General features: G+C 39.8%; 2 protein-coding genes across 3 annotated transcripts; both read left to right on the top strand.

The window, feature by feature from the left end:
* Positions 1–6,799: 6,799 nt before the first annotated feature.
* LOC120286705 (protein NRT1/ PTR FAMILY 5.2-like) lies at positions 6,800–12,065 on the top strand. 2 transcript variants are annotated; one of them, XM_039299132.1, is made up of 5 exons: positions 6,957–7,065; positions 7,350–7,433; positions 8,972–9,189; positions 10,314–10,879; positions 10,983–12,065. In XM_039299132.1, the coding sequence occupies exons 3-5, from the start codon at positions 8,992–8,994 to the stop codon at positions 11,857–11,859; spliced, it is 1,641 nt and encodes a 546-aa protein (XP_039155066.1). In that variant the 5' UTR covers positions 6,957–7,065; positions 7,350–7,433; positions 8,972–8,991; the 3' UTR covers positions 11,860–12,065. The 2 variants fall into 2 exon arrangements, with proteins under 2 accessions (XP_039155065.1, XP_039155066.1); XM_039299131.1 differs by lacking the exon at positions 7,350–7,433 and having other exon boundaries at positions 6,800–7,065.
* Positions 12,066–13,454: 1,389 nt separating this feature from the next.
* Positions 13,455–26,315, top strand: LOC104417198 (protein NRT1/ PTR FAMILY 5.2). Its single transcript, XM_018861955.2, is given in 5 exon segments — positions 13,455–13,594; positions 15,403–15,620; positions 24,765–25,293; positions 25,296–25,329; positions 25,439–26,315. Coding segments are annotated over 5 exon segments (1,776 nt in total). The 5' UTR covers positions 13,455–13,476.
* Positions 26,316–26,802: the final 487 nt, after the last annotated feature.

Below are 26,802 nucleotides of genomic sequence, written 5' to 3'. Positions count from 1 at the left end.
CTTACCCATAAAGCTTAAACTATAGACTTAGCTTGCTCTAAAATGATTTTTCTTTATTAAACTAAGGGATGACGATACACATGAGGTCTTCTGACGACCATCTAGGAGGTGAGATGTCGACCAGTTCCCAATTAAAGCTGACACGAAAATTGCCATTGCGATTGCATGTATGTCAGTTTCAATAGTCAAAAGCCATCTAGGCTTTGCATATGTAGAGATAAGAACTGACTTAAAATCTTGAGTTTTCAAAGTACCAAGTTCACTAGTTGTGGAAAAAATCAGGTGTATTTGAAAGAGTCGAGCTAGGTTGGATGAAGATGCGTCTAGCCTAGAAGAAGCACACGAGTGAAAACCATACATTGGGGAAAAGGAATCCAGATTCGTTCAAAAGCCATTATCTTTTTACAGGATAATGTAAAGCTAATCGTTACTAAATAAAAAAAGTAAATTAATAATGTAATGACAAACACACGCCCACATTCCATTGACTTAGATCAGTTACTTTTATTAATGTTGTTCTGAGAGAAAGGACTGCGCCAATTTGCTCTAGAACTCCTGGATGCTTTATCTTGCAACCACCATTGACGACCTCAGTAAGATGACTCAACCATATCCATGAAGCGCGCATTATTTGGCTAGGGCACTTCTGTATCTTGTGCGATTCCAGCTTTCCTCCGATAGCTTACTCTCTTTTGTTTGACTAGGGTTATCTTGTCGTGTCGGGATCTTGTATCTCCATTTCATGCCGCGGTAATTATGTGAGCCATTAGAAGTCTGTTTGCGGATGGAATGTGGGACAATTAGTCTAAAGTTTGACGTGAAAGTATCAACTCGATTAGTTTTTGTCAAATGAGTCCAAGAAACAGTCGTTGTTTAGTTGGATTTTCCTGATTACGCAAAAGCAGATGGTCAATCACGCCGTTATTGTGTATATTCTCAGAAAACTCCATATGGCCATTTACATTGCAACTTGGTATGGCATAAAATTGAGTTTCAGTTCTCGAACCAAACTGGGAGAACCAAGGGTCAGCATCAACGCTCTGAACAACCATGTGCGAACGAGGAATTGGTCGACGCGTGGTTGAATATGTGGGGCTACATATCAATCGTCCTTTGCTCAGTTAGATTTACTCGTCCTCGAAAAGAGAGATGGTCAGACTGACTCAACGTTGCTGTCATGAACTCGTGGAGGATGGTGAGGAGTGGTCCTGAGAAGAGGCCTCTAGTGAGTTTTGAAGATGCAATGTATCTCCCAAACGTGTTTAGTGAACACCTTTTTTTTTGCCATAGGTCTTTAGGGCCCCAAAGGTCTTCGTCAAAATCCTACCAAACGCACCCGATGATAGTGCTTTAATTCAGATGTAGAGAGATTATTGCAAAAAGCATAAAAAAAAAATTAAAAGGGATAAGTGCACTAAAAATCTTAAAACTTGTTAAAAAAATATATAATTGAGTCATAAAACTTTCAAAGAGTACAATTAAGTCCTAAAATTTGCTAAAATTTTCCATTTTTCTAGTTGGGCGGAGTTAATGGAAGGACTTGATTACACAAAATTGACAAGTTTTAGGACTTTATTGTATTTTTTAAAGAGTTTTGAGACATGATTATACTTTCGTAAAAAATTTTAGAACTTGATTGCATTTTTTGAAATTTTAAGACTCAATTATATTTTTGTAACAAGTTTTAAGACATTCAATACACTTATCTCCAAAAGAAAAGGGGAAAAAAACTCTAATTTCACTTTCCATGATATTTTACAATTCAGTTTAATCCACCAAGAGATGTTGCTAAAGGGTCTAATTTCCTAAAAGAAATACACAAATTTAGGTGGAGCCTTAATCCTGATCAAAACATTCTTTTGACTCATAAAAATCACCAACTTTAGTTCCAAATTAGATCTCCGTTAAAATGTCATCCAAAGTTAATCATTCGACGAGGCAATTCCATGTTAGCAATAAATCCACGTTACTTGCTAACGTGGAATTAAAGGTTAAAGCTACATTGATAGTCACATGTGAGATTGCCACACGTGTCCTTTTTCATTGGAGCTGCAGCGCGCCCAATCAAAACCAAGCGAAATCTTATCACCAAGCACACATCCCTCAATCTTCCACTCTCACTTGAGTCCCTCAACCACAGATACAAATTAGCCACCACCGTCCTCCGTCTTCATCGTCATCAGCGAACCATCAATCCGATTCGTGTGTCATCATCTCTTTGTTACCCTTGTCGTCTACAACGTAGCTCATAATAGCAGGAGAGCTCGTGCCATCACCGAGCTCGTCAATTACATTAGAGGTTTACGCTTGTCGCTACCTAAATTTTCAGAGCTATCCTAAGGTTTAGGTTCATGGATTACTAAGTCTGAAGACTTGGTGCGGACCTTCCCAAGTCCTACCAATTGCGACTTGATAGAAATTAATCTATTTAAACATGCAATTCTATTCAATTTGGAGCCGCCACTAATCAATTAGGGTTGATTAGAAACTCAAATAAAGTATGAGAGAATACTTTATTTTTACAAACTAGAGATTCAATAAGTCCGGAGACATGATTACGCTAGATTAGTCTAACGCCCTTTCGGTACCTTTTATTTTAATTTCAAAAATATTTAGCAGACAATGTTAATTAATTTTAACCTAAACTACTAACATGCAAATGGTGGTCATGCGGGTGCACAATCAATAAAATAACATTCAATGAAAAATGCTAATAAAAATGCATGCCCTAACAATGATTTCTAAATGACAAGACACCTAATTTTTCTTTTTTCTTTTTAAAAAAATGTTAATTATATGCAATCTTAATCTAAATTTAATATGCATGGATTTATTTTAATGACACGCGAGATGCAATTCATATGGTACGACTTAAACTTATCACTATATGTATGCAATCTAATTTATATAATCCTAAATATGCATATCTACGTGATATGGGTTGAATGACAAGTAAATTTATCAAGGAGGGTGTAATGTTTTGGGCAGAGTCCCCTGAGGTAAAGTGTGTGCTTTGTGAAAATCTCTCCATGGCTTTCTAAATTCCCCTTCTTCTCCAGCCTGGTAGGATTCTTCAAGAAATGCAGCTTTGATAGGTTAGAAACGTTTCCATCCCTGGCATCTCCGAGTGTCTCTAGGCTCTGAACTAAAGGGCGAGTGGTTTTTCGTAAAAAGCTACTGTCCCCGAAGGGCTTGAATGAGGTTGTTTGCCTCTGGGATGCATATCTGCGAGGAAATTTACTCTCCTTCCTGATTCTAAGTCTAGGTCCATTCATGCGATTTTTTTAATGATTTTTTTTTTATACATACATGCAACCTACACTAAACAATGATGACATAAAATGAGATTAATTATGAACTAACTTATTAGCTAACTAAACAGCTTTTGTGTTTTCTTTCTTTCTCTTTTTTTTTTTTTAAATGACAATAATTCTTATTAAAGAAAGCGACATAATGATGCAATGTTAATCTTAGGCCTTTTATTAAAAAAAAAAAACTACATGATGGGAATATTAAAACATTAATCTATGACCCACTAACTAGAGTGCAACATGGTGTGATTTATATGTCCTAAATAACATTTTTATTCTCTTTTTTGTTTTATTAAAGAAAAATTAACCTAATCTTATATGAATCTAAAAAATAAAATGCATTGCTTTAACATGAAATGTATGGACTTAAATATCTAAGTTCTATAATGCATGATATATAATGAACAAATAACGATAACACGCCAAAATAAAAATCCATCAATGTAAATCAATGGCATATTATTTTAATATGAATCAATGATGCAAAGTAATTCATGAATTTACCATGAAAGTCAAAATAATCAAAATCTAAGCCGACGTCTCGCGGCTCAATATTTTTTTATTATTATGATTTAGTATGACAAATTTCATAATTGGATAATGATAAAAACAGAACAAATCAAGTCAATTCCACAAGCTAAAAATAATCCAAATAATAATTGAATTTAACCTAAAATTTTACCTAGCTTGGAAAATTATCTCCAAGATGGAAACCAGCAAGGAACATTCCAAATTCACCCTTCTCAAGCTTCAAGTGACCAAGGAAAATGGCACCAACGGTATTGAACTTGCTGGACAAATTCGGATGAAGGATGGTCAGTGTCGGAGCGGCCCGGCGTCGGAGCTCCGGCGAGGACTGAGCGGCAGCAGCAGCAGCAGGGAGGTGCGGCGTCGATGACCGGCGAACGGCAGGGTCGCGGGTCGCAGCAATGGTGGCTCGGGCTGAGGCGCAATGGCGGAGGCGGTAGCTGCAGCAGCAAAAGGGGCTGTATAGGCGGTGCGGGGCTCCGGCGAAAGGCAACGGGGGCGTCGTGGGCCGGGAAACTCCAGGTGAGATGGGACAGCGACGACTTCGCGAGTGTAGCTCTGGCGGAGGCGTGTCGACTGGCTCGGGATCTCCTGGCGTCGGGGCAAGAGCGTCGGTCAAGAGTATTGCAGCAGCGGTGGATCGCGGTGAGGCAGGGCGCGACGGTGCTGGGTTGAGCTGCTGCGGGGAGCGTCGGCGAAGGAGATCGGGGGCGCGAGTGTCACGGGATCCGGTACTCGGGCGTCAGAGGATGAGTATTTTTTTGACTTTTCTCACTCTTTTTTACCTGTCCACTTCGTACATCCCTTCTCTCTGTCACTGCACTCTCTTGCAGAAGTTGAGTATTCTTTTGACTTTTCTCACTCTTTTTCTTTTCACCCTGCCGCACGTCCTTTCTTCCTTTTCCTCTCTCTTTTTCTTTTTCCTTCTGTGTTTCCTTTTCTTTAGCCGAACGAAGAGAAGACCCACACTTTTTCTTTCTCTTCAGTTTTCTATTTTTTTTCCGATGAAAGACGAAGAGAAGAAGCCCCCCGAATTCGAAACCTCGCATTCCTTTTTACAGAGGAAAGGCTTGAAATTGTTGAAGATCCAGGCGATATTCACTCAACTTCTTCAACAAAGAAATGGCTCCAAAAATTAAACGGTTAATTTATTTTTTTAAATTTTGAAATGAGAATATATTTTCAACAACAAAAATTTTCAAAAACCGAATTTTATTTTATTTATTTTTTTTAAAATATTAGGTGTCAACAAGGCTGTGGCCTACTTTAAGGCTCGACCGCTGTCCGCATCTAGATCTGGAAGCTCGGGGAGGAGCTGACGCACCAAGCTAAGCTATCCCATAGGCAACAGACTCAATTCCAAGACCGTAGAGCTTGCCTATAAGTGTGCTCTTCATTTGTCACTTTTTTTTTTTTTTTTTTTTTTTTTTTGGTAAAGGGTAATGATTCATTTGTCACTTTTTGGATCCTGTAAATTAGAAAATTTTCGAGACCTGAAAATGATCTAGTATAAATTAATAATTCTCTAAAGACCAATAGGTAGTCCCTTGAAAACGATGAGAAAAAAGGCTGTGTATGTGGGATAGCATGCTAATTTCAGTAATGTGGGTGTGTGTATAGAGAAAAGCCACCAAAAAAAAAAAAAAAACTCAAATCATGCCAATCATGATACATTTGCCCTAAAAGAAATTTATGACATAAAAAAACCAATACTTATGTGGCACATTTATCCTCGGTTAAGATTCAATTAGATAATTTTTCCAATCAAAATAAAATTGTTTTTATTTCACTTAAGCCACAGGGACGCTCTATCTACACCGTTTGTTTTTAGCATTCATATAAGCAAATTTTAAATGGTTCTCAATGATAGAATTTTGACGAAAGGTGAATATGTCACATAGGTATATATTTGAGATTTTTAATATCATAGAAAAAATTAGGGTAAATTTGTCATAGTGGACATATTTTAGAATTTTTTTTTGTGATTTTTGCCCAATATTCATATCTATAATGTGAGAGAGAGAGAGAGAGAGAGAGAGAGAGAGAGATGGTAAGACGAACAGTAGTGGTAGGTTGTTCACTATCATTGTGTTTCAGTGAAATTTTTTCAAAGCACGCATCTGAAAACTATTAAGCTTGGAGGAGAATGCATTTCATATATGACAGGCATTCCTCAAAGAGATGACATGTGAAGAAAACGACCAATAAGAGATGGTCTCTTCAAAATTCAAATGTAAAAATAATTTGTGACACATATCACACTAATAATGTAATTGGTTAGTAATGCCACATCAATCATGTGACCAACAACAAAATATCCTTTTAGTTTGCCAAGAAGTTAGGTCATGTAATCCTGCCTTGACACGCTAAGTTCAAATAACTTAACAACAAACCACTTTAAAATCATTATCCAAGTGATGAACAGGCCAACAATGCGTTTGACTTGGGCAAAGTCTAGAAGGTAGTGTTCAAAGTATATGTACAATTTTGAAATGCTCATGCATATTTTACATAAGCCGAAACAATCAACATGAGTATTCGCAAGGACTTGCATGACGAATCTTATTTATGAATAACTTTATATTGCCTGATTGATATATTTTCCTTATTAACCGCAGGCTAACCAGCTATGTTGGAAATTTTAGGCATAAGATGATCTTTTCTGACGATGACTAGTTTATAGGTTTATCCTCGGCCACCCATGTGACAGTCAGATCCGCTAAACTCGTCCATAATAAAAGCGGCCATTATCACATATTTAAGACTCACATCCGAGGTGACATCTCTTAAAGAACATAGGAAGAGTAAATTGCAAGAAGACGACAAAAGTAGAAGGTCGACATGGGGAGGGCGTTCGTGTCATTTCCGATCGGGATACCCTTTGATAATCGCAAGCCGCGTGAGCCGTGTGAGGTGAGAGATGAGAAAAGTCAACCGAACCGGAGCGAGCGAGTGAGAGAGAGAGAGACTCGACTCTGTGGAGGGCTCTATAAAAGGGTCGCTTTAGCGTTGCGAAGCGCTTGGCAGAAGATAGCTTTTAGTGCAGAAGAGCTTGTACTGTGCAACACCCAGAGAAACACAAACTCATATCTTTATACACAAAAGAAAATGTCACTGGTAGAAGAAGGAGCTGATGATTACACCCAAGATGGGACCGTTGATCTCCGAGGAAATCCTGTCCGCCGGTCGAAGCGCGGCGGATGGACCGCCTGCTCCTTCGTCGTTGGTACTCTCTCTCTCTCTCTCTCTCTCTCTCTCTCTCTCTCTGCGCATATTACAAGTGAATGATGGGAAGCCTGTGTTCGAGGGTTGAGAGTTCTTGTTTTCTTGCGCTTGCTGATGTGCTTTTTCTTGGGGGTGTGTTTGATTGGTTAAGATGCATCGTCATGCTCTTCCACATATTTAGGAACTGCTTTTTTGCTTTTGATTTTCTTTCCTGGACTTTCTTGATGATTGAGTCGTGCACCTTGCAAATTTGCAATGAGTGAATGCCGCGTGTGGGGTTTTCAGCGCAGCTGGAAAGTTAAACCTAACCGACAAGCCCCATTATTATCATTGAATTGCGAAATACAGACATGATAATAGACGGCTGAGGTAATAATTTCTTTATTCAACTTGTTGCTTTGGAGGTTGTGCCTCGCGCTTTTCTATCTCCCACTCTGTCCCTCCTTCGCCGGTGTGCTCTCCTCGGCATGTTGTAGAATACTTCATTTTCGTTATCAATAGTTCAAATTTAACCTTAGTTTCATGGAAGAGAACTGTGCATAAATACACTGAATAAATTCAATTGCAATTGCAGTCGCAAAATACCCATTGGATGTGGACCATTCGCATTTTTTGAGGACCCCGATGTGGACCCGCAAAAATACGATTGACTTCCATTCAGATAATTAGGATCGTGCAGACATCGCTCCTTCCAAAGTGGGTGTAAAGATTGAGTGAAAGCAAGTATATATGAGAAGTCTCTTCTCCATGGCTTTAAGACTCTGCAGAAGAAGTAGGTTGAGCTGCAAAATACACTATAATGACAATTTTCCAATTTTCTGATAGGGTACCAGTGGCCATTATTATTCTCCAAAAAAGTAAACAAGATCTGCCCCATAAATAGTTGGTTGGCTGGCATATCTTCATATTCAATCTGCAATTCAATTTTTCAACCTACTGAAAGTACTTTGGCATTTACAGTCATCCTTAAATCCCATTATTGTGAATCTAGGATATGCTACTTTTTACTATCCATGACAGTGGTAATCAGAATGATACCACCATAAATTCGCTAGGGCATCATCACTCCACTGTCTTGAAAGTCAAGAAAGATGAGAAGCTTCCATTTGCTTTGGATTTAATTTTTATCTAAAGTAAGTACGAAACTCGAACTGAAAACTTTGACTTCCTCTTGGGAAAATTCTACACTAGAGAGTTCATGACCGGTCGAGATATATGCAGAAGATACTGAGGAGAGCCAGTAATACCTTCTCCCAAATAGAATAATCAAACCACAGATAGGCGCATTTGTCACATCTTTTCTGTCCCCAATTTTCCAACTTTCAGTCTTAATCTTGAACAGCGAAAAAGCTAGCTGCCTAACACTAACTCCAAATCGAATATATTTAAAAAGAAAAAGAAAAACACTAACTCCAAATCATAAAAGAAGAAATCCGAACCATATATTATGGCCCCATTTCTTCCAAGATTCCTTTCTGATAATTCATGTTCATTGCGACAATCTCCTTTTGTCATCTTGTCCATTGATCCACGCAAGCTGCCCGTTGTGTACCTCTTACTTTCCTCCCTTCAATTTTCCATGATTTTATTGGTCCTTTTATTACACTTAAACATATTATTAAGCAAGTCGATTTCAATTAAATCCACTGGATCATGCAAGCCCGCATGATGTCATGTTGATGATCGTTTTTTCGTCTTGCCATATTCTTCGACTCTATCTGAACCAAAAAAAAAAAAAAAAAAAGAGCAAAAAATCGATAATCCTATGCATATTATCCTCGAGCAGTAGTGCACAGCGGATATAGCCTGGCCGCATTTATCCAATTTGGCTTGTTTTATGATATATATATTGGTTGGCTTCGTTAGTCTTTGCGTTGACTGTTGACTGTTGACTAAATTGGGTGTAGTGTACGAAGTCTTCGAGAGGATGGCGTACTATGGGATCTCGTCCAACCTCGTGCTCTACATGACCAAGAAGTTACACCAAGGCACGGTCAAGTCGTCCAACAACGTTACCAATTGGGTCGGCACCATCTGGATCACCCCTGTCCTGGGCGCGTACATCGCGGATGCCCATCTCGGCCGCTATTGGACCTTCATCGTCGCGTCCGCCATCTATCTCGCGGTATGTGCCACCCACTTCTCCGTTGGAGTGGGGAAAACTTTTACGGTCATTATCTGACTCGGCAATTGCTAGGCCGGCCTGAATTTTGTCCTTTGGAAAAACACAGGATATAATCAGAGTCGAGTCGATACAATTTAATTAATATTTGAGCTCGAATCCGCTCGATTGCACCTTGGTGGATGCAAAATCGGAGCTTGATTCATCTAGTTCGAGATCGGCTTGAGCTCGAATTTTGAATTCTTAAAATATAATATGAATCTTTTAAAGCTATATCAGTTGATTATTCATAATATTCATATGCATGAGGGATTAATTTAATTTATCAACAGATTTATGAGTGCTGTCGACAGATTCCATGCTAGTCGGCAACTCGTTAAACACGAGGGATTCCCTTTTGTGCAAATTAAAATTTAACTTTGATTCTTCTATGCTATAATTGTAGTAGTTTCGGGTTGTACATAAGATCCAATTCCTCGTGCTCCATTTGAACTCAAGGACAATTTTGTGTTCATTTGCCGACCAAAGACTTTTCCAATTTCTAAATCCACGTGATTCGAAAAGTCCAAGGTAGAGAGAGAATAATTTTCCGTGAAGGGCTCAAAATGCTTTGAAAAAAAATCCTATACTGCTCGATGTATTAATAATAATTAATGAATAAAAAAGACAAATTGGACCGCCGTTTTGAAGGTCTGACCCCTCTCAAATCGGAGGTTGTCGCCATGTTCCTCAGTCGTCCATGCTTATCCAGGTTGAAACCAACGTGGTTCAGTCATCTAGTCAACTATTCCATCGCATACTTCCAAGAGAATACATGTTAGAATACTGTTTTGTCTGTTTCAGGACGTAAAAAATCATGGGGGATTTCGAAAATCGGGAAATTTAAAATTTGAATTACACACAAACTAGAGATACTAAAGTCTATAGATTAAATTTAAATACACAATTAAAATTCACCATGTTATTTATTAAATGTAAATGCGATGTTAAATATAAGAACATTGCTCACCAATAGGTAACGAGCGATGTGTTTGCCTAATTGAAAAGAGATCGACTTGTTCTCGTGCAAAAGATACTCTTTTCGTCATGGATTGAATTATTGAGCATGTCTAGCTTACTTCATCCAGGGCATGTTGGTGTTGACCATGGCCGTCTCGCTTCCCGGCCTCAGGCCGCCTCACTGCTCAGAGGCGAACGTCGACAATTGCAAGAAGGCCTCCACGTTGCAGCTTGCTGTCTTTTTCGGCGCGCTGTACACGCTGGCGATCGGCACTGGCGGGACCAAGCCCAACATCTCGACGATCGGCGCGGACCAGTTCGACGACTTTCACCCGAAGGAGAAGGCCCACAAGCTCTCCTTCTTCAACTGGTGGATGTTCAGCATCTTCTTTGGGACCCTCTTTGCCAACACCATCCTCGTGTATATACAGGACAATGTAGGCTGGGCTCTCGGGTATGGGCTCCCCACCGTCGGGCTCGCGATCTCAATCGGGATCTTCCTCGCAGGGACCCGTTATTACCGGCACCGGGTGCCTGCGGGCAGCCCGTTCACAAGGATGGCCCGGGTTATCGTGGCTGCCGTGAGGAAGTGGAGGGTGCGGGTCCCGAGTGATGCGAAGGAGCTTTATGAGCTCGACCTGCATGAGTATGCAAAGAACGGGAAATTTAGGATTGACTCAACACCAACCTTGAGGTAGTAATATGCATCAATCTCCACTACTTCTGTGTCTCAATCTGAAATACATCAGCTCTCGAGTTAACATTTTGATAAACTGTGTGATTCACTCTCCATGCAGATTCCTGAACAAAGCATGCGTCCAAACCGGTACGACTTCTCCGTGGAAGCTATGCTCGGTCACCCAAGTCGAGGAAACAAAACAAATGCTGCGGATGATCCCTATCCTGATCGCGACTTTCGTCCCAAGCTGCATGATGGCTCAAATCAATACCCTCTTCGTCAAGCAAGGGACTACCTTAGATAGAAGCATCGGCAGCTTCAAGATCCCCGCGGCGAGTCTATCTGGATTCGTGACCATCTCGATGCTCGTTTCTGTTGTGTTGTACGATCGCTTTTTCGTCAAGATCATGCAAAGATGGACCAAGAACCCGAGAGGCGTCAGTCTTCTTTGCAGGATGGGGATCGGCCTCGTCCTCCACATCGTGATCATGACTGTGGCGTCCTTCACCGAGAAATGGAGGCTCCGAGTGGCTAGGGAGCACAATTTGGTTGAATCGGGAGGACAAATCCCAATGACGATCTTCATTCTGCTTCCTCAATTCTTGCTCATGGGAACGGCTGATGCATTCCTGGAAGTAGCAAAGATCGAGTTCTTCTATGACCAAGCGCCGGAGAGCATGAAGAGCTTGGGCACGTCTTATTCAATGACCACTTTGGGGGTCGGGAACTTCCTTAGCAGCTTCTGCCTATCCACCGTCGCAGATATCACTGAGAGGCACGGCCACCATGGGTGGATACTAAACAACCTGAATGCATCGCACCTCGACTATTACTATGCCTTCTTTGTGGTGCTCAACGTCTTGAATTTTGCATTCTTCCTGTTTGTGGCGAAACTCTATGTGTATCGTGCCGAGGTCTCAGATTCGATGGTGGTGCTTAAGGAAGAATTGAAAGGGCTGGAGAAGGTACATAACCAGGAAGTGCCGGTGACATAACTCTGTGGTAGGTAAAATGCCGCCGCTAAAGATGACTGAAACAATGCTTATAGTCTAAGCTCTGCCTGGTGTATAATATCCAGCACTTGTATGGCTCTTGGCGTCATCGCTATGATGTGCAGCTTTACATTTATACGCAAATGATGATGATGAAGAAGATGATATTTATTCTCCTTGGAAAAAGATGAAGATACAATCTCTAGACAGTCCATTTGGTACGGCTTTTTCTTTGCTAGTTTGCATGCCGTCGACCCCAAAGGCGACGTTCGAATGACAACTCTTGGTCCGCAATTGCTTTCAGTATCAGATGGTCAAAACTCTGGCAATTCGTTGTACAAGTTGATGTAAGAGTTTTCCTAATGTGGACTAAATTAATTGATATTATAATTTACTGTTTTTACGGTTACTGTAAAACATGGTTGGTTTAAGGTGAGATAGAAAGTTTCTTAATTAGTCTAATATAGGCTGGTTAATGTAGGCCGAGTTGAGTCTGGCCCGTAATGAGAGGGACTTGCTATTCTTTGACTCTGTCTGGACAAACTTTTTCTAGCAAAAAAATCGATAATCCTGTGCATATCATCCTTGAGCAGTAGTGCAGATCGGATAGAGCCTGGTCGCCATTATTCAATTTGGCTTGTTTTATTATATATAGGTTGGCTTCGTTGGTCTTTGCGTTGACTTGTTCATTAAATTGGGTGCAGTGTACGAAGTCTTCGACAGGATGGCGTACTTTGGAATCTCGTCCAACCTCGTGCTCTCTACATGACCAAGAAGCTACACCAAGGCACGGTCAAGTCGGCCAACAACGTTACCAATTGGATCGGCACCTAGACGTGGTGTGACCGACGATAAAATACCTTTTCCATTTGAAGGGGTTGCGATTGTGCTTGCCAGAAAGTTAGGTCATGCAATCCTGCCCCGATATGCCAAGTCCAAATAACTTAACAACGCACCCCTATAAAAGCATTAGGCAAGTGATGAACGGGCCAGCAACGTGTTCAGCTTGGGTAGAGTCCATAAAGGAGCGTTCAAAGTATATGCACGATTTTGAAATGATCCAACGCATCTTACATGGGCCAAAATGATCAACATGAGTATTCATTAATTTAGAATTGAGCATAACCTATCAATGCCATGCCGAATGAGCAATGCACTTGTGATATTATTTATAAATAAGATTTGACATACAAATCCTCATGAATACTCATGTTGATCATTTCGGCTTATGTAAGATGCGCCCTTTGACAAATCTTATTTGTAAATAATACTACAAATGCATTGCTCATCCGGCATGGCAATGACAGGTTATGCCCAATTCTAAATTACCTTTGGAAAGCATAAAAAGACTGCTCGAAAGATTTTCCTTATTGACATGGGGAGGGTGTTTGTGTCATTTCCCGATCGGGATACCTTTGATAATTGCAAGCCGTGCGAGGTAAGAGATGGGGAAGTCAAATCAACTGGAGCGAGCGAGCGAGAGAGAGACTCAAATCTGCGGAGGGCTATAAAGGGGTGGCTTTGGGATTGCTAAGTTCTTCGCAGAAGATAGGTTTTAGTACAGAAGAGCTTGTACTGTGCAACAACCAGAGACAAACTCGTATGTTATACATATAGAAAATGTCACTGGTGGAAGAAGGAGTTGATGATTACACCCAAGATGGGACTGTTGATCTCCGAGGGAATCCTGTCCGTCGGTTGAAGCGCGGCGGATGGACCGCCTGCTCTTTCGTCGTTGGTACTCTCTCTCTCTCTCTCTCTCTCTCTCTCTCTTTGCATATTAAATGGGAACAATAGGAAGTCTGTGTTCAAGGGTTGAAGAGAGTTCTTGTTTTCTTGCGCCTACTGACGTGATTTTTTTGGGGGGTTGTCGATTGGTTGGGATGCATCATCATGCTCTTCCACATACTTTGGAGCTTCTTTTTCCCTTTTGATTTTCTTTCCTGGACTTTCTTGATGATTAAGTGGTGACCCTTGCAATGCATCATCATGCTCTTCCAATGCCTCCTGTTGGGTTTTGAGCGCAGCTGGAAAGTTAAATCTAACCGACAACCTCCCATTATCATCGTTGAATTGCGAAATACAGACATAAGCGGCTGAAGTAATACTTTCTTTCTTCATCTTGTTGCTTTGGCGGTTGTGCCTCGTGCTTGTTTGTTTCTCTCTCTGTCTGTCCATCCTTTGCTGGTGTGCTCTCCCTGGCATGTCGTAGAATACTTCATCTTGGTCATCAATATTTCAAATTTAAACTTAGTTTCGTGGAAGAGAACTGTGCATATATATGAAAGTTCGCGCAAAAAAGATGGAAAACGTATGATCTCTAATATGACGGACAAATTCAATCGCAATTGAAACATACATACCGAATGTGGACCATTCGCATTTTTCCCGTGCCCCAATGTGGAACCATGAAAATATGATTGATGTCGATTAAGATACACAATAAAGACACTTTCCAATTTTCAGATAGGGTACCGGTGGCCATTATTATTCTCCAGAAAAGTAAACAATTTCTGCCCCATAAATAGTTAATTAGCTAGCATATCTTCATATTTAATTTCCAATTCAATTTTTCAACCTACTGAAAGTACTTTGGCATCTACAAAGTCTAGAATATGCTACTTTGTACAATTATTGATAATGGTAATCAGAATGATACCACCATAAATTGGCTAGGGTATCATCATCCCACTGTCTTGAAAGTCAAGAAAGATGAGAAGCTTCCGTTTGCTTTGGATCCACATTTTTATCTACAGTAAGTACAAAACTCGAACCTAAAACTTTTGACTTCCTCGTGAGAAAATTCTACCCTAGAGAGATCATAACCACTCGAGATATATGCAGAAGATACTGAAGAGAGCCAATAATACCTTCTCACAATAGAATAATCAACCACAAATACCTCAAATTTGCCCATTTGTCATATCTTTTCTGTCCCTAATTTTCATCCTTAGTCTTAATCGTAGACAACGAAAAGGCTAGCTGGCGTTAACTCCGCCCCCCCCAACCCTTTCCGAAAAAAAAAAAAAAAAAAAAAACACTAACTCCAAATCATAAAGAAGAGATTCGAGGCATCTATTTGACCCCATTTCTTCCAAGATTCCTCTCATAATGCATCTTCATAGAGACAGTCCTTTTTGTCATTTTGTCCATTAAATCACGCAAGCCCGCTCCCTTTCATTCTCCATGATTTTATGGTCATTTATTACACTTAAACTTACAAAGTAAGTCGACTTCAACGAAATCCACCGGATCACATGAGCTCATGTCGTATTTCTCTGATAATCATTTTTTAGTATTGCTATCTTTCGAATCTGTCTAAATAAACTTTTTTTAAGCGAAAAATCTAAAACCCTTTGTATATTATCCTTGAGCAGTCATGCAATTTGGCTTGTTTTTTTGTATATATATATATATATATATATATATATATATATATATATATATATATGTATGTATATTATTTTGCTTCGTTAGTCTTTTTCTTTTTTGGCTAGAATTGCTTCGTTAGTCTTTGCTTTGACTTGTTGACTGAATTGGAAGCAGTGTACGAAGTCTTCGAGCGAATGGCGTACCATGGAATCTCGTCCAACCTCGTGCTCTACATGACCAAGAAGCTCCACCAAGGCACGGTCAAGTCGGCCAACAACGTCACCAACTGGGTCGGCATGGTCTGGATCATGCCCGTCCTCGGCGCATACTTGGCGGACGCCCATCTCGGCCGATACTGGACTTTCGTCATCGCATCCGCCATCTATCTCATGGTATGTGCTGTCCGCATTGCGTCGAAGCGTGTGGGGGAAACTTTTATAGTCATTGTCAAACTCGGCGATAACTTTCCTTTTAGTGTTCCTATGTAGAGAGTCGTCATCGAATTGAACATGTGAAAATCATGCTAAGCCGGCCTTAAATTCGTCCTTGAAAAAGCAAAGGATATAATTGGAGTCGACAAGACGAAATTTAATTAACATCAAGCTTGAATCAGCTCGATTGTGCCCAGCCGGATGCACAATTGGAGCTTGATTCCTCTAATTCGAGATCAGCTGAAGCTTGAATTCAAATTCTGAAAATGCAATATGATCATGCGAAAACTATATTATAGCTATACATAATGTTCATATGTCATGCATATGTAGTTAGTACTTGAATCACTTAGTGTGCCTTTGGTAATCATTTTATTCTCTGAAACAATTTTTGCTTGGAAATGCCTTTTTCATATTCTATTCCTTAGACGAGTTTTTGAGTATTTAAAGGTATTTGTTAACTATATAAAATTTCTATTCCTATTATAGAAATGTCGTCTAGTAGGCCAATGCTAGCTTGATTCTGAAGTTGTTCTCAAAAATAAAGTTTTTTTTTTTTTACAATTTTATTCTATTCCAAATCTATTTTCAGAAACAAAAGAGTTACCTAATAAATGTGTATTCTTTTATTTTTATTTTTCGAGGAACAACATAATATAATCTGGCACTGTTTGACCAATTACCAAATATGGCCTTGGTAAACTCAAGAACTATGGGCTTGAACCAAGTTTGACGAATCTATTACTTGAATATGAGTTGGTCAAGTGAAGCTTGGCTTTTTTTTTTTTTTTTTTTTTTTTTTTTTTCAAGATATACTAGTAGTAAAAATCGATCTTAGAAGTTTAGAGGAAGCACATAAATGATATAGTGTAAAAAAAAATAAAAAATCTAGAATATACTTCACGGTTTGTCCTTTTTGGAAAACTATATCAAATTTATTGTCGAGACGTGCCAATAAAACAAGATTAATTTAATTTATCAAGAGACTTAGGAGTGCTATTTATAGATTCCATGCTAGTCAACAACTTGTCATACAAATTAAAATTTACCTTGATTCCCATTAACTATATACTCTAATTGTAGTAGTTTGGGTTGTACATAAGATCCAATTCCTCATACTTCATATGGAACTCGAGGACAATCTTGTTTTTATCTGCCGACCAAGAATTTTCTAATTTCATGCCACACATGAATTTTCAATGTTGAAGTTGTTGAAAAGAAGAAGAAACATTTTGGGGGAATTAATACCTAACATTGTTTGTTGTAACCACAAAATTGATAAATTCGGGAAAATATAACATAAAGACACAATAATTGAAGGTTAGGTATGGATAACCTAATCTTCTTAAGGCACTTGATTCCTATCAATGGTGTTATGTAACTTTACAAATTATACCTCCCAATATAGAACACCTTGAACCTATTTGTGTCAATAGGATTTTGTTGAACACTTTTTGAAAGCGGCACACTTAGAGAAACTTGAAGAGAGGAGATGTAGGTGTTTTCGCTTCTTCTTGGAATGAAGAATTTCAAGTATATTCATAGAGTTTTAGAATTCATGTACAAAAGCAATACATGAACCATGAATTAAATGAAAGCAAGAATGTAGGAGATACATTAATTAAATAGAGATACATGAATTAATGAGATAGATGAATGGAGACAACATATCTTGTTTTGCTCGCTTTCATTGATCCATTAACCCACCATAATTACAACAATCTCCCACGTTAATGAATCAACAAAATATTTTGACTCAAGAAATTCTAAATGTGCCTATGAAAATACACTGCATCAAGATAGGTAGCTTTTGTTTTAAACCTTAGTTAGTGAAAGCACAATGGACATATTTAATTAGTTAGTGGACTAGGCCTTGAACAGCTAGTTGTTAGCATAAGCCCAGACAATAGATCTCATATAGAATATTTCCGAATCAAGATTAGTTCTTGGTTGCGTTCATTCTTTCAGCCCTGAATCTCTCAAAATTCATACTTGCTTTAAAAAATCTAGCCTCTAAATTTTTTTTATAGAATCGGTTAACTCCATGCATATAGGTGCATTTCTATTAAAGGTGTCCTAACATACCTTACTAAGATATTGAAATCCAAGCTATAAGAATCATTAAATGCAAAAGCGTGCCCTTAAAACTCTGTAGGAAGCATTGTTGCATAATAGGAGTGGGAGACAGTGCACTCACTAGAGTTTCCAAAATTTATGTTGTTATGTTGAACCTAGTCCATAGAATCTTCAATTGCTAGGTTAGGCTTCCACCTTGAAACCTCTTTATTGGGTTAAGGCTTTTAACCTCATTCCCCTTGATGCCTAGTTTACTTACTCTCTTGACAAATCTTTTCTTAGCAGATCTGCAATATTTTCCTTTAACTTCACAAAGTTCAAAAAAATTATTTTGTTTGAAAGCAACAGTCCTATAGTATTATATCTACAACAAATGTGTTTAGACTTATCATTATATGTCACATTTTGTGCCCTTGCAATTGTTGCATGATTGTCACAGTAAATGCATATTGGAGGCATAGGTTTTGGCTACAACGAAACATCCTTTAAAAATTAATAGCTTTGTCCAATGCAACAAACTCCGATTTCCTTGTGGAGCGCATTATTAGAGTTTGTTTTGTGGATTTCCACAATACCGCGACACCTTTTAACATAAAATATATCCGTTAGTTGATTCCAATTCATAGGAATCCAAAATCTAGTTGGCATTACAATAGCCTTCCAAAATAGCAGGATATTTGTCATATTGCAAGACATAGTGTTTGGTTCTTTGTAAATAACCCAACACTCTTAGAAGCACATTCTAATGCTCATGACCAGGATTACTTGTAAACAGACAAATAACCCAACACTCTTAGAAGCACATTCTAATGCTCATGACCAGGATTACTTGTATACAGACAAATAATCCAACACTCTTAGAAGCACATTCTAATGCTCATGACCAGGATTACCTGTATACAGACTCACTTTTCTTACTAAGTGCACAATATCCAATCTAGTGTAGTTCATGATATATATAATGCTACCGATTACTCGAGAGTACTCCAGCTGCTTGATAATGTTTCCAGTTGTCTTTCTCAAAGTTAGGAAAAGGATTATCTTCGTGTTTAATGCAAATCTTTAAATCTCTTAATTACCTTTTCAATGTAATAAGATTGTGTTAAATCTAAACCATTAAATTCCTTAGAATGTTGATGCTGAGTATAACATCTGCAATACCTAAGTCTTTCATCTCAAAGTTCTTCTTGAGAACACTCTTACTGATTTTGATAACTTCAGCATTATCTCTAAAAATCAGCAAATCATTGACGTATAGACAAATAAGTATATATCAAATTGACGTGGATTTAATGTGCACACATTTGTCATGCCCGTTAATTATTTAGCCATTTTAGATCATCACACGGTCAAACTTCTCATGCGATTGTTTAGGAGTTTGTTTAAGACTACACAATGATTTGACAAGTTGAAACACTTTATGTTCTTGTCTTTTGACCTTAAATCCTTTAGGTTGTTCCATGTAAATCTCCTTGTCAAGATCACCATATAAGAATGTAGTTTTTGCATCCACATGATAGACCTGCAAGCAATCAACATCCTAATTGATGTTATTCTTGTTATAAATAAATAAGTATCAAAGTAGTCTAGACATTCTCTTTCTCTAAACTCTTCAGTTACAAGCCAAGCTTTATACTTATCTATAGAACCATTAGCTTTATACTTCCTTTTGAAAATCCATTTACATTCAATTGGTTTATTTCTTGATGGAAGATCAACCGATTCCCAAGTGTGATTACTTATGATAGAATCAATCTAATTATCAATAGCTTCTTTCTAGTAAGGTGCATTTGGAGTTGATATTGCCTCTTAAAACATTTTAGGCTCGCATTCTAACATGTACGTTAGAAAATCAGATCTAAAAGATTAATCAATCCATGACCTCTTGCTCCTTTGAAGATTGGCTTCATTGGTCTCAACTTTATCATTCTTAGATTCTAATTCTCTAAATCTCTTCTAAGAAGGTCCACCTTAATTTCTTTTCATAGGATATATATTCTCAAAGAATTAAGTATGCCTTGATTCTAGGATAATATTTGCATGAATTTCCTCATTTTCAGATTTGTGAACAAAAATTTGTATGTGCTATTATTTTGAGCATTGTCAATAAATATGCAATCGATCGTTTTAGGTCCCTACCGAGTTTGTTTCGGAGGAAAAATCGCTACTTTTGCTATGCACCCCATACTTTCAAAAAATTATTCGTTGACAACCTTCCATTCCAGAACTCATATAGAGTCTTACATATTTTCTTGTGGGGTACTTTATTATGAATAGAGTTTGTAGTTAAAATTACCTCCCACCCCCCACAAGTTTTAAGGTAAACCCAAACTCAAGAGCATGGCGTTAGCCATCTCTTTTAGAATTCTATTCTTTCGTTCAATAATTCTATTTTACTATGGAGTGTACGGTGTAGTTGTTTAGAGAATTATCCCCAAATTACCACACAACTCATTTAAGCTGGAAGAACTATATTATCCTCCTTATTAAACCTAAACAATTTGATTCGTCTATCAAGTTGGTTCTCATCCTCGTTTTTATACTTGACTATGCTTATAGACTCATCTTTCCTAGTCAATAGATAAAATAACAAAATCAAGTACAATCATCTACAAAAGTAATGAAGTACTTGTTTCGACCTCTACTTTCTACAAACTTTAAATCACATAACTCGTTATTGATTAATTGCAGAGGTTCACTTCTTTCAATAGATTCGAAAGATTTCTTAGCAAACTGAGCCTCAACACAAGTCTCACACTTGTAATGGGCATCCAGCTCAAACATTGGAATTTGTCCCAAGTTTGTTATCTTTTTTTATTATAGCATAGTTTACGTGTCCTAAGCTACCATGACATATATTAGGAGAGACAATAGTATAAACTGAAGACTTCTCTTTATTACTAGCCTTTGGGTACAAGAATTTCGAGTTTACATGAATGACAATTACATTCGCTTTGAATAGGTCGTTGAACAAATACCATTTTCCCACATACATTCACCCCTTGAAAAGTGCAAAATTGTTAGATTCAAACACAAATTTGAAAATCTTCTTGATAAGTATGGGGCTAGAAATGAAATTTATAAGGATCTCCAATACACACATCATATTTAGCAATGTGATTTCTTCGTTAGAGGTGAACGTCAAATTCACCTTTCCTCAGCCGGCAATATTTGCTGATGTAGAATTAGCCACATAGAGCTTCTCTTTTCCCTTAGTCTTCTTGTAAGACAAGAACATGTTTATTCACATAAATATGATTTGTGGCACCAATGTCTAATCACCAATCGGCATTGTTTGACACAAAGAATACCTTAGACATCACCACAATAGTCATTCTCTCATCTTCTTCTTGTTGCCAATACTTAAAGCCCACATCGGTGAATTCTTTGGTTTCACCGAAGGTAATACCATCAAACTAGGCAAAGCCTATTGAACCATTCTTCCATAAATTGGACCATATGTGTGATATCCAGATTTCGCCAGACCTTGAATATGTAGTGATCCGTGACGGATCGACGAGTTTGTCGTTGGACTATGTTGATGGCACCACTTGCAGCTGCCATTTCATCACTACCATCACCAGACCCAAACGTCACATTTTGCGATGATCTTACGACGTACCCTCATAATCACGTCTTTGCCATGTCAAGACGATCCGATCATTGCATAACTTATCGTCTCATTGAAAAATTTCTTATGTAATACCACCTGCGAGACCGAGGTTCATCCCAAATGACACGTCGCCAAGCTATCTCTCATGCGGATTTCCGCCGTCTGTTATGCGTGCGTGCACAAGGCAAGGGGACCGAAAATTTTCAGTCCATGCTCATGCGGGAACGAAGCATGAGGGAATTGTTGACCATGCAGCCACGTCTCCTCTCTCTCTCCCTAGGTGGCCAGCGGATGAAGACTCTCACATGCAAGGGGACACGTTCTCGCATGCAGGACTGGACGTGGGAGCTGTCTTCATTTCCTGCTGCCATCGAATGCATGTCTGTTGACTCATGGAGTCAACAAGCATAGAGGGGACGCTGCCTTCTTCTCCGTTCGGTGAAGGGCAAAGTTCTCTGCATTTTACAATTTCCCTGCCCATCAACGACGGCAGCGAATCTTCAGCCAAACCTTTTATAGCTCGGCTTGTCCCTTCTTGTTCATCGTTATTGACGCCGCACGTTATCTTCATCGCTGGCTCACTGTGCCATAGCTAGCCACCAGCCGTGTACCCGCTCTGCCGTTGCGCCGCCCAGCTCGCCCAACTACGCCTGTAGCCCGTAGCTCACGGTTTACCTCGCCAACGCCGCTTGACTTGAGGCAAATCGATATCTTCTAACCTATACAACATGAACTCCATCGTTGTATAATCGACTCATCGATGTGCTGATTTCAATATTTCAAGAAATGTTTATGGTTTTGATGAAAATTACATCTCAAGTTTTGAAACGTGAAAATATTTTAAGTCTATGCCTGTAACTTTTCGGAAAATGATAGGGGTGGAAGATACAATTTAATCTTGATCCATCTTGGTATTTGAACTCTAGATTTCATGAAAGGTTTGTTGTCACACATTCGGTACACCTTTAAAATTTTCAAAATAGTTTGCATATAAAATCTTAGAGCTTTGAAAACACCAAGAATCAATACGTACATAGGTCCCTAATTTGAACTCAACCATAACAGATGTGAAATCCTTCCTCACGTAGCTCATAATCAATTCAACGACCTCCGAGTTCACAATTTGGCATGAGTACTCTAAAATAACGTTAGTTTATGGGACGCATTTCACCAAGCGATGATGGAGTTCACGTTGTATAGGTTAGTAGATATCGACTTGCTTCAAGTCCGGCGGCGTCGACGGCGAGGTAAACCGTGAGCTACGGGCTGCGGGTGTAGTTGAGGTGAGCTGGGTGGCGCAACGGCAGAGCAGGGACATGGCTGGTGGCTAGCTACGGCACGGTGAGATAGTGATGGAGATAGCGTGCAACGTCCGTGATGATGAGCAAGAAGGGACAAGCCAAGTTATGGAAGAGTTTTGGCTGAAGATTTGCTGCCATCGTTGGGCAGGAAAATTGTAAAATGCAGAGAACTTTGGCCTTCACCGAATGGAGAAGAAGGCAGCGTCTCCTCTTTGCTGTTGACTCCACGAGTCAACACCATGCATTCGATGGCAGCAGGAAATGAAGACAGCTCCCACGTCCAGCCCCTGCATGCAAGAACGTGTCCCCTTGCATGTGAGAGTCTTCATCCGCTGGCCACCTAGGGAGAGAGAGAGGAGACGTGGCTGTATGGTCAACAATTCCCTCTTGGTTGACCGGCTAAACAAGGAGGAAGGCGTGGCCGGGGATGCTTCGTTCCTGCATGAGCATTGACTGAAAATTTTCGGTCCCCCTTGCCTTGTGCACGCACGCATAAGAGACGGCGGAAATCCGCATGAGAGACAGCTTGGCGACGTGTCATTTGGGATGAACCTTGTTGTCGCGGGTGGTGTTACGTAAGAAAATTTTCAATGAGACAATAAGTTATGCGATGATTGGATCGTCTCGATGTGGCAAAGCCGTGACTATAAGGGTACATCGTAAGATCATCACAAAACGTGACATCTGGGTCAAGTGATGGCAGTGATGAAATGGCCGCAAGTGGTGCCATCAACATAGTCCAACGACAAACTCGTTGATCCATCACAGACCGCTACATATTCAAGGTCCAGCGAAATCCAGATATTACAATATGCCATTTGACTTGTATATCAATCTAGCAACTTATATCCGTACCACTATAAATGGCTTCAGCTCGAAGACTTGCAGCATTTGTTGTCACAACGCTAGGCCACGAGGTTCAAACCTTAGTGGTCAAAGCAACCACATGAACATCGCTAGAAACATTTCAGACATCATTGGATACTTCATTATTATTTGCCATCTCGATTTTTTGATAAACCCAACAAATAGTAAGAAATGCTAATCACCTTAAAAGAAATTTGATTAGTTATACCTCACTTCCAATTATTATTTTTTATTATCACTTTTTTGAATTTATCAATTTTCTGCTTACAATAAACAATATTATGTATTCTTCCCCAATTTGTTTTTGTTCTTTTTGTTCATCTCAGTATCTCCAACAATTAATCCACGTGATCTGAAAAGTCCACGGCTGAAAAAAAAAAAAAAAAAAAAAGAGAATAATTTTCCGTGAAGGGCTCAAATTGCTTCTGAAAAATTGTGTAGTGCTAAATAAATTAATAATAAGTAATGAATAAAGAAGACAAATCGGACCGCCGTTTTGAAGGTCTGAACCCTCTCAAATCTGAGGTTGTCAGCATGTTCCTCGGTCGTCCATGCTTATCCTAGTAGAGCCAACCTGGTTCAGTCATCTAGTCAATTATTCCATCGCATACTTCCCAGAGAATACGTGTTAGAATGCTGTTTTGTCTATTTTAGGATGTAAAGAATCACGGACGATTTACAAAATTGGGAAGTTTAAAACTGAATTATAGTAACTGACTAATACAACAAAATATGCACTGGCTACAGATACTAAAGGCTATAGATTAAATTTAAACATCCAATAAAAATTCACCATGTTATTTATTAAATGTAAATTCAATCTTAAATATAAGAACATTGCTCATAATAGGAAACAAGCAATGTGTTTACTTTTTTTTTTTTTTTCACCATGTTATTTATTTAACATAAATTCTATGTACATGAAACAAGCAATGTGTTCATTTTTTGTTTTTTAAGTCGGTTTTACGCTATTCCCATTCTAACTCTCACTTTCAAACTTTTGCTTTGCTTTTGTGTAAAGCGTGAGAGTAAATCCAAATCTAAATCTAAATCATCCCCACCTCAATTTTCTAAAAATGTGGGTATTTGAATCACTTATCTCCTCTTTCTCACGTGAGAAGGGTAGAATCTAGTGGTGAGCAATGTGTTCACTTAATTGAGAAGCAATTCAATTGCTCCCAGTGCAAAAGATACTCATTTTTTTGTAGTGGACGAGATGATTAAGCACGTCTAGCTTACTTCACGCAGGGCATGTCCATGTTGACCCTGGCCGTCTCGCTTCCCCACCTCAAGCCGCCTCACTGCTCGGAAGCAAATGTCAACAATTGCCAGAAGGCCTCCACGTTGCAGCTCGCCGTCTTCTACGGTGCGCTGTACACGCTGGCGGTCGGGACCGGTGGGACCAAGCCCAACATCTCAACGATCGGCGCGGACCAGTTTGACGACTTCGACCCGAAGGAGAAGGCCCACAAGCTCTCCTTCTTCAACTGGTGGATGTTTAGCATCTTCTTCGGGACCCTCTTTGCCAACACCGTTCTCGTGTATATTCAGGACAATGTAGGCTGGGCTCTCGGGTACGGGATCCCCACCCTCGGGCTCGCAGTCTCGATCGCGATCTTCCTCGCAGGGACCCCTTATTACCGGCACCGGGTGCCTGCAGGCAGCCCGTTCACGAGGATGGCCCGAGTCATCGTGGCCGCCGTGAGGAAGTGGAGGGTGCGGGTCCCGAGTGATCCGAAGGAGCTTCATGAGCTTGACCCGCAAGAGTATGCCAAGAAGGGAAATTCAGGATCGACTCGACACCAACCTTGAGGTAATAATTTGCATCAACTTCCACTTCGTCTGTGTTCCAATCTGAAATATTGATACATCAGCTGCCGGGTTAATCTTTTGATAAACTGTGTGAACCACTCTCCATGCAGATTCTTGAACAAAGCATGCGTCCAAACCGGTACGACTTCTCCGTGGAAGCTATGCTCGGTCACCCAAGTTGAGGAGACGAAACAAATGCTGCGGATGATCCCGATCCTGATCGCAACATTCGTCCCGAGCTGCATGGTGGCTCAAATCAATACCCTCTTCGTCAAGCAAGGAACTACCTTAGATAGAAGCATCGGCAGCTTCAAGATCCCCCCGGCGAGTCTCTCTGGATTTGTGACTATCTCGCTGCTCGTCTCTGTCTTGTTATATGACCGCTTCTTCGTCAAGATCATGAAAAGATGGACCAAGAACGTGAGAGGCATTAGTCTTCTCCACCGGATGGGGATCGGCCTCATCCTCCACATCGTGATCATGATGGTGGCGTCCTTCACCGAGAGATGGAGGCTCCGAGTGGCTAGGGAGCACAATTTGGTTGAATCTGGGGGACATATCCCACTGACGATCTTCATTCTGCTTCCTCAATTCGTGCTCATGGGAACGGCCGATGCCTTCCTGGAAGTAGCGAAGATCGAGTTCTTCTACGACCAAGCGCCAGAGAGCATGAAGAGCTTGGGCACGTCTTATGCAATGGCCACTTCGGGGGTCGGGAACTTCCTCAGTAGCTTCCTCCTATCCACAGTCGCGCGCATCACCAAGAGGCACGGCCACCATGGGTGGATACTAAACAACCTGAATGCGTCGCACCTGGACTATTACTATGCATTCTTCGGGGTGCTCAACGTCCTGAATTTTGTGTTCTTCCTGTTCGTGGCAAAACTCTATGTGTATCGTGCCGAGGTCTCGGATTCAATGGTGGTGCTCAAGGAAGAATTGAAAGGGCTGGAGAAGGTACATAACCAGGAAGCGCGGGTGACATAACTCTGTGATAGGTAAAATGCCGTGGCTAAAGATGACTCTGAAACAATGCTTACAGCCTAAGCTCTACGTGTAAAATATCCAGCACTTGAATGGCTCTTGGCGTCATCGCCACAATGCGCGGCTTCACATACACAGGTGATGATCATGACTATATTTATACTTCTTGGAAGAATATGAAGATAAAATCTCTATGCAGTCTATTCGCGGACGGCTTTTTCTTTGCTGGTTTGCATGCCATCGAGTTCAAAAGTGACATTCGAATGACCACTCCTGGTTCTCAATTGATTTTTACTATCTGATGGTCAAAACTCTGGCAACTCATTGTAAAATTATTCAATCGTTGTATATGTCAATTAACGAAAAATGATTGACCCATCTTCACTCGACTATAGGATAAACCAACAAACGAAAATTGCATATGATGGAGACTAAAATACCAAGCTCAGCTGCAAAGACAATCACATCCTTGTGTAGGGTTGATTCAGCA

The sequence above is a fragment of the Eucalyptus grandis genome, chromosome 8 (assembly GCF_016545825.1).
Source record: "Eucalyptus grandis isolate ANBG69807.140 chromosome 8, ASM1654582v1, whole genome shotgun sequence".
Lineage (NCBI taxonomy): Eukaryota > Viridiplantae > Streptophyta > Magnoliopsida > Myrtales > Myrtaceae > Eucalyptus > Eucalyptus grandis.
Note: the sequence above shows the minus strand (reverse complement) of the source record. Positions and strands in the feature narration are given on the sequence as shown.